Source organism: Triticum aestivum, chromosome 1B (assembly GCF_018294505.1).
Source record: "Triticum aestivum cultivar Chinese Spring chromosome 1B, IWGSC CS RefSeq v2.1, whole genome shotgun sequence".
Lineage (NCBI taxonomy): Eukaryota > Viridiplantae > Streptophyta > Magnoliopsida > Poales > Poaceae > Triticum > Triticum aestivum.
The window spans coordinates 325,422,647-325,438,841 of record NC_057795.1 but is presented as its reverse complement, the minus strand read 5'-3'; the positions used below and the strand labels follow the sequence as shown (position 1 = coordinate 325,438,841).

The 16,195-nt window shown below is 43.6% G+C and overlaps 1 protein-coding gene across 1 annotated transcript; it reads right to left on the bottom strand.

Moving 5' to 3' along the window:
• Positions 1–1,976: 1,976 nt before the first annotated feature.
• Positions 1,977–14,478, bottom strand: LOC123121859 (uncharacterized). The gene is made up of 13 exons (XM_044541942.1): positions 14,076–14,478; positions 13,903–13,991; positions 13,666–13,830; positions 12,773–12,901; positions 12,557–12,699; positions 12,388–12,486; positions 12,133–12,246; positions 11,512–11,658; positions 11,355–11,408; positions 10,674–10,856; positions 8,986–10,553; positions 8,861–8,910; positions 1,977–2,307 (listed from the first exon to the last, which is right to left on the bottom strand). The coding sequence occupies exons 2-12, from the start codon at positions 13,949–13,951 to the stop codon at positions 8,883–8,885; spliced, it is 2,679 nt and encodes an 892-aa protein (XP_044397877.1). The 5' UTR covers positions 13,952–13,991; positions 14,076–14,478; the 3' UTR covers positions 1,977–2,307; positions 8,861–8,882.
• Between the last annotated feature and the right edge of the window lie 1,717 nt (positions 14,479–16,195).

Here is a 16,195-nt window from a genome sequence, read left to right as displayed (position 1 = left end):
AGGCGCATACCTTCCGGCCATTTCGTCGAACACCTCGCTCACGGAGGGAGCGGCACCGTTGAACGGCATCGCCGGAGCACCTCCTTGCAGGGGAATGGAGTGAGAGGATGAAGAAGGTGGCTTCTTTGAAGCCGGAACCTTCCCCCCGCTTTACGCCCACGGCCTTGTCCACCTTCTCCGCCGCCGGTCGGGATCGCGCTGCCGCGTTGGCGCCCAGAGCGCGAGCCATCGCTGCAGGGTCAACCGGATTCCCGCCCTGCATGACCACGTTGCCCTACCGCTTGCGAACAGGCGCGGCGTGTGCTTGGGCGACAGCGGCGGGGCCAACATGGCCGACGACGAGATCAGCCCGAGGGGAAGGAGCGTGCGCGACCTCGACGGTGATGGGGGACAGCATGGGGTCGTCCATGGCGGCGAGGGACGACCGAGGAGGAACCGGAGCTTGCGAAGGGGGGGGGGCAACGGTGGCGCAGGGTGCGGGGAGCAGGAAAGGGCGCGCGAAAATGTCCCTCCCGCCAAATCTCGCGGGGGTTGAGCTCGTGTCAGCCTCCCAGCCCGTAAAGATAGAGATTGGGGGAGAAGATTTGCCGCGCCCTGCAAAAATATTTGCGGGCCGGGGCGGGATGCGGGGTCTGATCGTGCAGATTTTTCGGCCCCGACCCGCAATTTGACGGTTATTTTGCGGGCTGGCGCAAGATGCAGGGTCTGCTAGAGTTGCTCTTAGTCAAGGGGTTAGGGAACTCCTGAAGATATCGATAGAATTTCTTTTTCATAAGTTCCTTGGCCTGTAGAAAAAAACATGCACTGCAGGCCCTTCTAACATACTTTATTTAACATATGTAGCCAATTTAAATGAGGTAGAAACCAATTAATATTCCATATCAATTAATTAGCTTAATTTTCCCTAAAAAGAATTTTATATTAGTTAACATTAGCGACTAATAGCACAGCTGAAAACTATGCATTTTCTAGTCAAACTACATATATAAATTATTTTAATCCAAGTTACAGTTGCAAAATTATAGCATGATCATTTTAACATACTCTTTGTAAATAAAAAGATCATGGAGCTGACGTGCTAAAAACAGAATAAACTCGGAAGATGAACGCGGAATACTAACCAACACCCAGGTGCGTGCAATAGTGGATACAAAAGTTGGGCCAAAGACCAACAGATAGAGAGAAATGAGAAGGACTGGGTTATTTTAGAAAACACAAAAGAGCTTTTTTATAAAAATACATGACGACAACGAGCATAAACACTCCATACTTTATTAATATGTACGTATAGATATCACATGCATAATCCGAAACATCATCAACGTGTAAACATTTGTCTAAATACAGATATACTCCCTCCTGTCCTTTTTATTCCGCGTATTAGATTTGTATCAAGTGAAACTTCACAAAATTTGACCAAATTTATATTAAAAAATATCAACATCTACAATACCATATATATATACTATGAAACTACATTTCATAATGAATTTAAGAATGTTGATTTGGCATTGTGAGTGTGGATACTTATTTCGATAAATTTGGTCAAAGTAGAGATACTTTGACTTGAGACAAAACTTATATGCAGACTAAAAAGGACAAAAGAAAGTAGGTAATACTTACAATGCAACACCCAGAAGCAAATGCAGAGAAGAAATTTTAAGTGAAAGCAACAAACGAGGAAGTGCATGACGCGAGGCAGTCTAACACGCCTGCGGCTAAACAAGTCGACCTATTCAGGCACATAAATAAGAAGGTTGGAGAAAAATCGGATTATCCCATTTAGCCAAGGTACACTGAGATGAGAGGACATAATGGCTCTGCTATGGCTAGGGACCCTCTGCAAAATGGAGGAGGCAAGACTAAGATAACAGGTCTAGAGTCTAGAGTGTTGGCCCATTATGTCCCCATAATCGATAGATTCTTTAATTTTCAGATTTTTTAAATTATAATTTTTCACGTGATATGTGCCCATATTAGAGTACCTCCCACAAACTTTCCAGAACAATTCCTTCCTGCAACAAATAGCAATGAGTCATATCAAGTTTTGAGCACAAGCGCTCACTGAGGGATGTCACGCTAGCAATTTTGTTGCATGTAGTTATTCTGAAACCACAAAAAAGAAGACACGAGCCCCACCAGGCGTACTAAAAATTCAACAAATGCTAAAAGGGGGGGAAATGAAAGTGTAGAACGAATAGAACACATGCAGGGCCCCCTGTAGTTGCATCTCTTCTAATAATGGTAGACCGGCTAGCATGCCATGCTTCCCTTTGCTCTTTGCCGACCATAGCACCCCCACAAATTCTGCTAATTGAATGAAACAGAATGTGAGCTTTTTGCAGAAAAGATCATAACGGATACAACTACGCCTCCCATGGCTGGTTTACTATTGCTAGGATATAGCAATAGTAATGCACTGTAAACAGCACCTTTATCCAGGTTTTCTGCATTAATAAAGATAATAATGCATACAACTACTCTTTCGTTGGTTAGCAACTGAAGCGCATGCAAGAGCGCAATGTATGCACACATTTTCCATATAGTTGCTACCTCCCATGACTGGTTTTTTAATGCTAACAAATTTTCTCTGGAGACAAATATTTAAGGTGTTACAATGTATAAACCTGCTAGTTGAATTTACCAATATTAATTAGCACCAAAAGTAAATATACATCTTTTTACATATACTAGTTCACTAGTTAAAAAAGTACATCCATGTCAGCGAACATTAATCATAACTTACATCCATGTTGATTGGTCGACCAGATCTTTGAACCATATTTCACGACAAGAGAAAGAATAATCACCCACGTATGAAGAAAAAATTGCTTTCTATTTTTCTAAAAGTAAATCTTAAACTCCGCCAATGTTGTCTCAACATAGCCTATCTCAAGCCTGGATAAAAGGAGGGTTATGATAGGCTTGGCGAGCCAACGTTAAAACTCAGCCACTCTTATGGAGATGAAACCCAGAAGAACATCGTTGGGGTGTGTCCCTCTTAGCGACGCGCCATATCGGAACCCAGGTGTGATGTTAAATGGGCAAGGGTCGAGCCGTCATCCCCTTGTTGGCATGCCGTATGTTAAATGGGCAAGTGAGCAATGATCGGGTCATCGCATCCTTAGTGGTGCACTACATCAACACGGGTGTAGTGAAAAATGAGCAAGGGTCTTCGCATTCGACTCAATGAGTGCGAAGGATAAGGAAGCTAGTTGAGCCTAGTAGGATCCGCTTAGGTAGCTGGAACATAGGGACCCTGACAGGCAAGTTACGGAAGCTAGTTGATATCCTTTGCATCAAAGAAACCAAACGGAGGGGACAGAAGGCGAAGGAGGTGGAGGGTACTGGCTTAAAGCTGTGATACACGCGGACAACTATAAACAGAAATGGAGTAGGTATCTTGATCAACAAGAGCCTCAAGTATGGAGTGGTAGACGTCAAGAGGAAAGGGAACCAGATTATCCTGGTCAAGGTTGTAGTTGGAGACTTAGTTCTCAATGTTCTCAGCATGCCCCGCAAGTAGGCCACAATGAGAGCACCAAGAGAGAGTTACAGGAAGGCCTGGAGGATATGGTTAGGAGTATACCTATTGGCTAAAAGCTCTTCATAGGAGGAGACCTCAATGGCAACGTGGGTACACCTAACACATGTTTTGAAGGGAAGCATGGGGGCTTTGGCTATGGCATCAAGAATCAAGGAGATATCTTAAGCTTCGCTCTAGCCTACGACATGATCGTAGCTAACACCCTCTTTAAAGAGAGAGACTTTATTAGTGGTTAACACTCTAGCCGGATTGATCATGACCAGATATCAGTTTGGTTTCATGCATGGGAGGTCGACCATGAACGCCATTTTCTTGGTACGACAACTTATGGAGAGATACAGAGAGCAAAAGAAGGAACTGCATATGGTGTTCGTCGACTTGGAGAAGGCCTACGGTAAGATACCGCGGTATGTCATGTGATGGGCCTTGAAGAAACACAAGTGCAACAAAGTACATATCATCATCAAGGACGTGTACGATAATGTCGTGACAAGTGTTCCGAACAAGTGATGGCGCCACTGATGACTTCCGATTAAAATAGAACTACACCAAGGATCTGCTTTGAGCCCTTATCTTTTTGCTTTGATGATCGATGAGGTCACAAGGAGATGTGCCATGGTGTATGCTCTTTACTAATGATGTGATGCTAGTCGATGATAGCCAAACGGGGGTTAATAGAAAATTAGAGCTATGGAGACAAACTTTGGAATCGAATGGTCTTAGACTTAGTAGAACTAAAACTGAGTACATGAGGTGTGGTCTCAATACTACTAGGCAATACAAATAGGCACGAGGAAGAGGAGCTTAGCCTTGATGGGGAGGTGGTACCTCAGAAGGACGCCTCTTGATATTTCGAGTCAATGTTGCACGATATTTCGAGTCAATGTTGCGGAAGGATGGTGATATCGATGAAGATGTGAGCCATCGAATCAAAGTCGAAAGGATGAAATGGCACCAATCTTAGCAAAGGTGAAGAATTCACACAAATTCCATCTCCCTCGTTTTTGTTCAAGTACATGTATATTCTTGCTTGCAAGGTCATGTGGAGTGTGCATTTTTTTTCTTATGGTCGTTGCTGTTGTATGTGTAACTAAAAAATAGAGATACTTTGTTGCTGTTGTATGTGTAACTAAAAAATAGAGATACTTTGTTCAGAGACGGTTTGATTTGTTGGCCGTGGTTCTTTGTTCACAGAGGGTTTGATTTGTTTCTACCTCTATAGTCACATGCATACTACATTAATGTGCTGCTCATTTAAATGAGAAGTGGAGATAAAAAATGATCCGAGTTTTTCGTCTTGAATTTTCAGGGCTTGTTGCAATCATCACACATTAGAGTAGACTTTCTGGTGCAACCTACAGTTTGATTAACTAGCACTGGAAGCTAAAGCAACTAACCATGCAAATAGTATATGCTAACAAACACATGGGTCATCAGATCAATTGTTTCGGATGCAGGATTGCAGGTTCAGTGGACAAATATGTAAAAGAAAGGTGCACATCTAAGAATGACAGTAAGAAGTTTGAACTACGGGCCAAGACATGAGGTATTTAACCGCCAACAGAGGATGTGCTGCGCTAAAAAAATAGTGCATCTCGGTTCAAAATTCTTAGGTCTCTGGCCCAGATTAATGTCCATGGTCATTGTGCATCTCTGTTGACTGTTTTAGAACTAGCACAAATCTGAGTAGGACTGGAACAAGATGAACGCCCAGGGTTGGAGTGCCTCTACTTTGATAGAATTATCTTCCAAACATGTGTCATTGCCTAATCAAGATGGTTCTCGTGATTCAGGAGACCCAGCAACACCTCAATGGTTCCATTTTCTCGAGCATTTCGATTTTGGTGCACTATTTAGATACTTCCATACATATACTTGGCTAAAGGTTACTTTGACGGAAGGTTAGCTTGAAAGCTTTTCCATACTTTCCGTAAATATCCTTCAGCAAAACTAGAGACAATTTCCGTTGTGAGGAAACTGAGATTTGCTGACAATATTTTGCAGGATAAAACTAATTAGTACTATGTAAGTTCTTTGATTGTAATCCATTACAGTACAAGAAGTTTGTGCTTTATGCCCTGAAATTTCACTTAATAATTGGTACTTGAATTGATCTTAGTCCGCTACACTGTTCGCATTTGTAGCTTGCTTTGTTTAATAGATGAATTGATCTTATCTTCTATTAACTTTTTTTCTCTAACCTCCTAACTTTAAATACATTACTTGTCATCCTTCAAGGGCCAAAAGAGTTCAGCTCTTTGTTTTACAAGCTTCGGAACTGAAGGGTGAGATGCTACAGCAGTACAGCTTCAAGTTCCCTTGCTTCTTTGCAAGGGAAACAATCAACTAACTTAATGAGATCAATCCACCAGAGCTGCTTGATGTTCTCGATTTGGATATTCAGTTTCACCAGCTATGCTAGACTTGCTTGTGTCGAAGTTTGACAAGACTGGGGGCAACAAAGTGGTTGATTCATTGAGTAAGTTCATCCCTCAATTAATTTAACTTGGCCGATTGTTTCCCATAAGGCTGTACAACCTTTTGCAGCATCTAATCTACTGAAATATGGATAGATTAAATTTGTTTACTTTCTAATTATTTTGTATAACATCAGAATTGGCAAAACCCACAGCATCATGTTTCAGTTAATTATTAAAACAAGGACAGATTAAATTTGTGTAGTTTCTCATTATAAGTTCATGCTCTGTAGTCACCATCTCGAAATATTTAATTATTTCAGTTAATTCCATTGATTAATCTGCACTCTTACTTTATTTGGTTACAAATATAAATCTGGATTATTCATGCCCTTGATATATAATATCATTCGTTCAGGGTGGTTGAATCAACTATAGGGAGTTTGTGGCGATGATGAAGGGGATCATTGGGAATGGAAGGCTGACCCTGAGGCACACCTCCAACGATAGCTTTCTCCATAGAGCAGGTGGCCTTAGATAGCTTCCTAGCGCCCCCGCCATTAATTGATCACCGTCATGCCAATTACATGTATTAATTACTTGAGGTTTAATCATTCTGGGGAATAACTGAAGAAGAAATAAGAAAATTAATTATACTACATAGGCATATACAAGCTGGCTCCTAGCATGATTATTTACTATGCATGATACAGGAAGTGAAGTCCCTGTCTTTTTCCGTGTTATTCTACAAATGATATCAATATATTCAACCAATTCATTATTCCTGGTTCAAATTTGTGTAAACTAATTGAGATATAAAATTTGTTCACATCATTTATGTGGCTTGCTTCTCTTTTTTTAGCAGTCCATCCCCGTCGCAATGCACGGGCAATTATTAGCTAGTACTCCCTATGTGAAGAAATATAAGACCGTTTAGATCACTACACTACTTTAGTGATCTAAACGGTCTTAGAGCATCTCTAGCAGACCCCTTATATCGCGCCGAACTGCAAAATAACCGTCAGTTTACAGTTTTGCGTGGAAAAAGCAGCCCGAACAGACACCTTAAACGCCCCCAACCCTTAAAAAATTTTGAGGGGCGCGGTAAATCCCCCCCCCCCCCCTCCCCCACCCGCGAAAATACAGGTTTTCCCCCGCCCCTTCGGTGCCCTGTATCGTGCAAAAGCAGTTGGCGGGAGGGACATTTCAGCCTGCTAGCGTTCCCCTCCCCCATTCCGCAGCCACCCGCCGCCTTCGATTCCAGCCATATCAGCCGGCGGAAACACACCGCCGGGCCGCTGCAGACCCGGGTCCACCGCACCGCTTCGCCAGCGCCCTGGATCAACCGGCCCCGGGTCGCCGCCGCCCCGAATCCGCCGGTGAGTCCTTTTCTGCCCCTTCAAGTTAGATTTAGCGAACGATTTCCGTTCATGCGAGCTCTGTTGCGATTTGTACATGGATTTGAGCCCTTGCGAGGAATTTTTGCTCGAGGATTCGTCCTCGTCCAACGACTTGGACATAGAGACGCTACTCGAGAACAAACGGCAGCAGATGGTGGTGGTGGTCCTCGCCCTGAAGGGGCTCGAGGATAGGAACAGAAAGAGACGGCGAGGATCGACCGCTGGCCGTCTTTGCATCCCTCGCAACCGCCACTCAGGAACATGATGCTGATGCAATTCTTGTATTGAACTATAAGTTACTAGATTTGAATAATTATTGTAATTTGGATGATTGTTGTATTGTAATATTCAGATTTAAATTTATATTGATTTCATATTTCTATGTAATATGACACATGTGTCAAATTGAGAAAAAACCACGTGTTTTGAGGGCTGGCGCGGGCTGCGGCCGAACAGGCCCGCGCCAGCCCTCAAAACACGTTTTCTGCTGCCCTTATACTCACTTTATAGGTCGCGATAAGGGGTCTGCTAGAGATGCTCTTATATTTCTTTACAGAGGGAGTACATTGTAAGAGAGGAAGCAGAGCAGATGATAAGATAGCGGAAGGTTGCAGCAACAGCTGGTGTTGCAAACACCAGTGACGCCAGTGGCCGCCTTGAAAGGCTCAGGTTAGCAACACCCAGGAGGTGGTATGATCTGGAGGCTGTAAGATGAGTGGGTGTGAGGGAGAGACTAAGGTTCAGGGGGGCAGCCTTAGACCTCCTCCTGATCACTTTTTTTAAGAAAAGTGTGAGCCCATTTTGAATTGCTCGACTCAAAAGACTAGACTAGTCGACCAATCGGGGACTGCCAACTAGTGGAGTCAAGCTGCTCAGTTAATCCCAAGCTACGATACTAAACTAGTTGTGCAACTAGTTAAACACTGTGGGGACAAATATGTACAAGCAAAAATAATCCCAGAATGCTGAAAACTGAATAACTAAAGGAAATGAAGGCTACCCAATCATCTTATATCTCTTCACATTTTGCGGCTACGGAAAACAGAGGTCCAGATTATTCATTATTGTAAGTAATTTCGAATGATGACTATGCAGCTACCTTGTCGTGGATCATGACAAAACAGGTGATCACTACCATTATTTAGTATAAAGAGTATAATATCCCCATAACACGGTCACTGATTTTACAAGCTGAAATTATTACCACATGATGCACACCACCAAAGCATCTAAACAAACTAACCAATAATGAGATACAAATGCAAGCCAGAATAACCAAGCTATTTCATTAGCACAGCAAATTATTTCTAATGGCTGAAACCAATTACAACTTCATCGAGAGCTACAGAAAAATCTTACTCCAACTTATATGAGTAGCATATACGAAAGCATATCAAATGAAATGGAGAGAAAAAGCAAAAGCTTACAATACATAATTAATTTACAGTACGATTAAGAAAACTGACAATGACAGGAGGTAAGCAAAAAGTGGGTACCTTCAAAGATTACTTATCTATCCTACTCAGGCTCAGCTAAATAAAACCACCTGAAAAGGTAAACATCGTAATCATTAAGTGAAAAGGACATCAGAAAATGTACAAACCTATGAAAATGCGCTTACCGAATTTTCGTGCCCTTCTTTTTGGAGCATGGCCTTGGTGGCATGGGCCACAATCTGCCTCTGTGCTTTCCTATGCCGCTATGCTCTTCTACAGTGAAAAGTGTTCCTCTTCTGAGATTTGCTGCGAGTACTCTCTCTTTAAAGTGCTTATCACTTTCATCATTTTCCTTCATTATAGCATCAGTTTCCTGATTCATGAACTCAGATTTCTTGTTCGGAAGAAAGAACCTGGTTTTGACCACTTTTCTTCTTCGCAACACTACATAAGCATCAAGGCACTGGGATAATTTGCGAAACGGTACACCAGTCACAGTCTTGTATGCCTTCTCTTCCTCCTCCCGCCTCTTCTCCTCCTCCCGCCTCTTCAACTTGTCCTCCTCAACATCATCATCTTCAGCAGGACCCATCACAATGCTGCATGAATTAGTTCCACCCCCTTCCTGCTCCAGCCCCTCCTCGTCCACCTTCCCCTCAACGGCATCACCGTTAACATCAGCAGGACCAGTCAAAATGCTGCCTGAATTGGTTCCACCCTCTTCCTCCTCCAGCCCCTCCTCTTTCTCCTTCTCCTTCTCATCATCGCCGTAATAGGCAGCAGCAGCAGCAGCAGGACCTCCATCTTCTTTCTCCTCCTCCTCATTCCCCTCCTCTTGCTCATCATCATCAGCAGCAGCAACAGCAGCAGCAACATCAGCAGCAGCAGCAGCAGCAGCAGCAGCAGCATTAACAGTGGTAGCAGCAACAATATTGTCATTAGAAGCAACAAAGGTATCAGCAGCAGCAGCAGCAGCAGCAACAGCAGTACTAACAGTTGAAGCAGCAACAGGGTTGGCATCAGGAGCAGCAGAAGCATCCACTGATGTTTTTTGAGCTATTGTGTCAAGGGCATTCAGAGCACTATGGGATACCTGTCTGTGATTTGTGACCGTACCATCCAAACAACAAGGTACTGAAATAGGTACCTCCACCTGTTTTCTCTCCAAGGACTTCATAGTGTATTGAAATATCCAGTTGTTCTTTCCAGCCTCCGTTGAATACAGAATGAGCATATCCGAAGCATTATGGCAGGTGCTCCTAAAAGACATGTTCTCTTTGTGATTACTAATAGCAACGACAGCACCACGCACCGCGTGTACTTCTAGTTTTAGCTGTGACACACTACCACTGTATTGACCACCTAAATCCGATAACATCAAATCAGAGGCAATAATATACTCTTCAAAGGTTCCTTTACCATTGCTGTCAGTGTGCTTTAAGCTGCCAGCACAGAAATGAATCGGAGGACGATAAGTAAAACTGCCGCTATCATTACAGGTCCTTCGGAGGAAACCATCTATCCAAATGCTCTGGCCATCAATTACCACACCGACGTCATTCTTCTTATACCTGAACCAGAAAACAAACGTCCCATCTTCTCTCGAAACAGTGATTTTATTGCCACCAGGACCAAGTTCATAAACAGCATCGGACCTCGCAAAGTGCCAAAGTCGATAAACACTTATAGCTCTGAGATAACTCGCCTGCACCTTTGTGGGACTAGCACTTGTTGTGTCAAAAATGACACTACTCTGCATGTATACAGAAAGATGTATAAGGGACTAAGGCAATTAAGACTTATACATTGAGAAGGAAAGAAGTAAGAGACTAAGGCAATTAAGAGTTATACATTCAGAAGGCAAAGATTATACCGTTATAGTTCCAACATCATAATTGAAAATTCGCTTTGGTTCTGGCAGTCCGTACAACGTAGACTCATAAAATAACCGTTTCTTTGTAGCTGACCATTTGGAAAAGAACTGGTACTCTTCTTTCGGTACCATTGCCTTGATTTTAAGGTTTATTTCTTCATCTGACAAAATACTCACATTCATCTGAAAGCAAAATTGACAAATCATTTCATTGAACAACATAAAGAATGCAAATATTTATGCGGTGAATTCTTGCGGCCTTAAATATTTGCGCAATGAATTCAGCTTTTAATGTAGGTAAGAAGTCCACGAAATATGTATACGTGGTAGCTAAAGATTGTCCTTTGAGGACTGTGCTAAGTAAACTGAAAATAATTAAAAGCTGAATTCAGTAATGTCGGTGATGAATGCATTAAAACCGATGGAGTTGTGTAGGCCAGGCTTGATATGTGCGCTATGCAAACTTGGTCAGATTTTAGAATGGGAATGGCTATGGACAAAGAGCAAAAAAAAAAAGCACGTTCTTAAGAGAGTCTTCTCAAGAAAAGAAAAGGCTACCAGTGAGAGTTTCGCTCAAGAAAAATAAGGTACCAGTGAGAGTTACTCAAAAAAAACTATTAGAGAGATTCTCTTATAACGTGCAAATGCGTGGGTGCACCTGCTAGTATCAGTTTAACACACCTTAGTCGATGAAATTCTTCTCGAAATGGCTTCCTTATGAGTAACGTCTTTTGTCTGAAAATGCATTCAACTATTATCATGAGATTTATAGAATAAAGGATTTCAATTCATGAACATGTAATGATACTGCATAATCAATATAAAATTCAGTTGGCACCTTGTTCTCAACAAAAGTCTCGATGATACCGGCCACTGACCAGTTCAGAACACCTGAAATTCTTCTGGTACATGGGAAAAGTAACTCAACAACATCAACATAATTACGCTGTGCAGCAACTTGTATGGGTTTCAATCCATCGACACACTACAGGAAAGAAAGCATAATAAACACTGTCAAAAGTTAGTTTACTTGGCAGTAGAAGAAACATACAAAAGTCTATGAAATGTGATTGTATAATATGACGATGCACCAAATGCTCATAGTACAACTACAATGCAAAAAACAAAGTTACGATGATTACATGTTTTGTAGTATGATAAAAAAAGCAATAGCATCACTAAAGCAGCAAATACATGTACGATCAGATGAGTATGGATACAGTAGCTGCTCTTTCTAATTTGTCAATAATAAATATCAAGAATATGAAAATTTATTCAGAAGTGTCAGAGTACAAAAAGAAAAACAATGTCCACTAGGGTCAGTTCTAGATTTAAAATGAAACAAGCAAACACATATACCATCAAAGCCCTTTCGATCTGTCAATACATAATGAAAATATAAAGGTACATGTGAAGTGCGACAGTACAAGAAAGAAAAAAACTGAAGTTCATAAATTACATCACAAGAATCTGGGTCAGCTCCAAATTGTAGAAACCAAGCGACCAGTTTGACACTCCCACTAGAAGCAGCAATGTGTAGAGGATTCTGGATTAACTTAGGATCTGCACCGGCCTGTAATGCAGACAATGTAATTAGTTTAAAAAGTAAATACAGATATAGAAGAGTAAATACAGATATGTCGCATCCTGAAATGAACCCAAAACAGAAACAGCGCAATAATGAACCCAAAAGGGACTTGATTATATGATGTACCTTTATTAAATGATCAAAACATTCAATGGAACCAGAGGAGACAGCATAAGATAAGGGTGTGACTTCATGACTGGAATTAAACTCTTCTTGTGGCTGCACCTGTAAGATCATTGTTGTATGAGCTACATGTCCTATAAACCTGCGTGAGGAAATTATAATGAAAACTCACCTTAGCACCATGTTCTACAAGGAACTTGACTGCACCGCTCTGGCCAGCATTAGCAGCACACACAAGTGCAGTAATACCCTCATAGCTTTTCGCATCAATATTAACTCCCTTATCAAGTAGTAGCTTCATTATTCTTAGGCTTCCTGTATTAAGAAACATACAAAACATTACATTTCTCCCATTTAAATTAAAACAAATCACAAGGTATCATCTTACCAATCCTCGCAGCCTTACACAATATAGTAGGTCCAAGATTTAAAACACATGGATCGGCCCCATGATTAAGCAAGCATTCAATAGTTTCCATGTTACTTTTCTCTGTAGCTTTCTTCAATGGTGTTTGACCTGAAATTCATTCAGAAATTACATAAGCAACAACACTAGGTACAACTGACACCTATATCTCATCACACGATAGAAGTATTTTAATGATATAGCATCCATCTCCTACTCTTTTATTTTAACATATTATATCCGTCTTCCAATCTTTCCTTCTTGATGAAATTTGTGCAGCAATTAACATCACACAGTGGAACTATTTCAGGAAGATGACTGTTTGCTTTTACTAAAAACATCGAGCACATCATGACATACGACACAAGGAGTAAAACTTGTAAAACCGATACAAATTGCAGTTTACACACATACCAAACTGCAATAACACTCGATCCGTCTCCAATTTTGTACTCGAAACGAACTAAACAACAACAACAACAACAACAAAGCCTTTAGTCCCAAACAAGTTGGGGTAGGCTAGAGTTGAAACCCATAAGATCTCGCAACCAACTCATGGCTCTGGCACATGGATAGCAAGCTTCCACGCACCCCTGTCCATAGCTAGCTACTCGAAACGAACTGCAGCACCAAAATGTGCTGCATGGGTCGATTCAGATTTACAATTCTACACCCGAATGCAATTGCGGTACTGTAATTGAATCAAGGAAATATAGCCTATGAGTATGGCAACCACCTTTTACTTTACTCTCCACTTGCTACTTTCTACAACGGTGTAATCACATATTGTTAATGATAAAACTCAAAAAAAAAACCAGGTGAAAATGATCCAAAAAATAACCATGCTACACATACATCGACATAATAAATAGTACCTTCGCCATAAAAAGCATTCACATCAATGCCAATTTCATTGATGAGATATGAGCAGATATTTGCTTCCCCTTTTGCAGCGGCATAGTGCAGAACCGTTCGCTTTCTGTGATCACGAAAACTGGCGACTACACTCTTCCCCTCTTTGTCAACGACCGCCATAACATCTTCGTAGATAGAAAATCATCAGTTGGTGACACGGAAAGAAAAGCATCGGGTCAGATCAGACGGTAACCTACCTTTGAGTGTCATATGCCCACAGCGTGCGGATATCATCAAAGCCTCCATAGAGGGAGGATTCTTAGCCGCCAACACCAAATGTAAGGTTCTGCGTCCTGATAATCAATTAGAGTATGGTTCCGAGTCTAAGGAAAGGAAGGGCAGGGAGCGGATGAGGGGAGTCGGAGCTTACTGCAGGTCGCGGTGCACGCTCCAGTCGCCCCCGCCGCCTTCAATCGGGAGGAGGATGATGTAGTCGGCTCGCCTCGGTCGCTGCAGTCCTGGACTTAGGAAGGAGAGGAGGCAGCAAGGCGGCGCCGGCTCGTCCCGTTCCAAGACGGAAGCGACGGGGGTGGCGGCTCTGGTCGTCGAGCTCGCCCCGATTGGAGAAAAGGCGCCGGGGGTTGGACCGGGAGGAGAGGAGGCGACGGAGCTTGTCGCGGTGGCGGAAGGGCGGACTCGGGGTGTGGCGGCTGCGGCTGCGACTGCGCTAACTCTGGCGCGCGGGGTGACTCCGGCGGGTGAGGAAATGGGCCAGTGGGTGTCAGGACCCAGAAGAGATCGGAGAGAATTTGAGATGGATTCAGAATCGAGAAACAAGAATGACGGGAGGAACCCAGTCTGAGCGACGTCGGATCTAGTCTAGAAACAAGAATGACGGGAGCCTCCTTAGCGATTTGGGCTCCCTCACCGTCGGATCGTTTGCTTGATGTGTTCTAGGTCGTCGGATCACGAGATGGAGAGAACAGGACCGTCGGATAGAAAGGAAACACGGTCGCAATGAATAGTTGCCACCGCGCGTAATTTCTATGACCCGCCGAGGGCATTTCTGTCATTTAACATGGCTGGAAAAATATGTAATTCGATAGGGTGAGCACGGGGTCGTCGCTCCTCCCCCACTCGCGCCGCGCCCTCTCCTCTTCCTCCTGCCCCGCCTCTCTCCCTCCCTCCAAACTCTAGACCTGCCCGCGCCTCCATTCCCCGCCGCCGTCCAGGTCCAGCCCCAAGCCGTTGTCATCTCCTTTGCCCAGTCGGTCGTCGCAGCACCGCACGCCCGTGCGCAGGGGCGAAAAGGAGAACCACCCCCCCCCCCCGAGCGCAAGGAGGACGACCCCGACGTCGAGATCACGCGCATCGACCCCCCCCCCCAAGGAAGTGGCCGCTCCTCGTCGTCACTCTTGCAGGCGCCACCACACTCCCGTTCTCCTATCCTGCTCCGTTCCTTCCCATCAGCGACCTCACCGCTGCCACTGACGCGGTCCTCCGTCCTTCCCGAGCCCGGCAACGATGGAGGTGCGCGGCCATCCCTCCCCGCGCGGTGGTGGAGGAAGGACGGGGCCTCCACGGTTGTTGGCGACCTCCTCCCCGACCATCGACCCCTCTATTAGGGCGCGGGGACGGTTGTCGGTGGTGCCTCTCTCTCACCCGTTCTTCTCCTTACGCATCCTCTCCACGTGTCGGACAGTGCCGCTGCTGGCTCACTCCTCGGGACTAGGAAGGGGCATCCTGGGTAGGGATTGGGTTGCGATGGATTTCGTGTGGCGCAAGGCTGGTTGAGGTTTTCGTTTGGTGCATGATTTTTTATCTCGGTATTGATTCTTTAGCTATTCATCTTAGGTGCTCCTTTGGTACATGATGTAGGTCTATTATTGTTGCCATTTCTTTCTCCTGGCGAAGATTCCGACGATTCGTGCTCCGACTCTGCTTCCAGCGAGCCCGCTGATTCCTACTAGGTGAGCTTGTCAGCCTCCTATGTTTCTGATTTTACTCTATTGTTCATGTCCATGTTCATGATGGTGCTTTTGCTTTCTTCCTGTTGACGACATGCTCACCTCTAGCTATGGTCTATTGTTACTTATTGTCTAGGAGACGAACATATCTAGATGCCATCGAAGCGTAAAAAATTGTTGTCCCTTTTTTAGCCCTTTTGGGTACCTTGTCTTCTATAAAGGTGGAATCTGAGCCTTCCTGTCAAGGAGATGATGTTGTTTAGCTAGATTCCATCGAAGGATTTTGTTGCCTTTCTTGCTTTGTTGGGTACCTAGCCTTCTCTTTGTCATGGAGGAGCACAGTTTTGTCCGGGAGCCAAGGCTTTTTGTTCCTTTGCATGGTTAGTTTTTCCCCTGTCCTTAAGTGGTAGGACTTTAGGTATGGAATTGTTCTTTTTATCTATTGTTTTTGCATGTTGGAGTGTAGTGCTAGATTAGCTGTCAACTTTGTTTGGGTATGGCTAATAACATGATAAATAGTTGTCAACTTTGTTTGGGTCTGGTAAATAACTCCCCATTTTGATTTCTTCATTTTTTTACAACG

Excerpts from the sequence above, each read along its gene's own strand:
- LOC123121859 (XM_044541942.1), bottom strand. The coding sequence starts at position 13,951 with ATGGAGGCTTTGATGATATCCGCACGCTGTGGGCATATGACACTCAAA. Across the intron at positions 12,487-12,556 it reads TTGTAGAACATGGTGCTAAG|GTGCAGCCACAAGAAGAGTT; the intron begins GTGAGTTTTCAT and ends ATGATCTTACAG. Across the intron at positions 10,554-10,673 it reads ATGATGTTGGAACTATAACG|AGTAGTGTCATTTTTGACAC; the intron begins GTATAATCTTTG and ends GTATACATGCAG.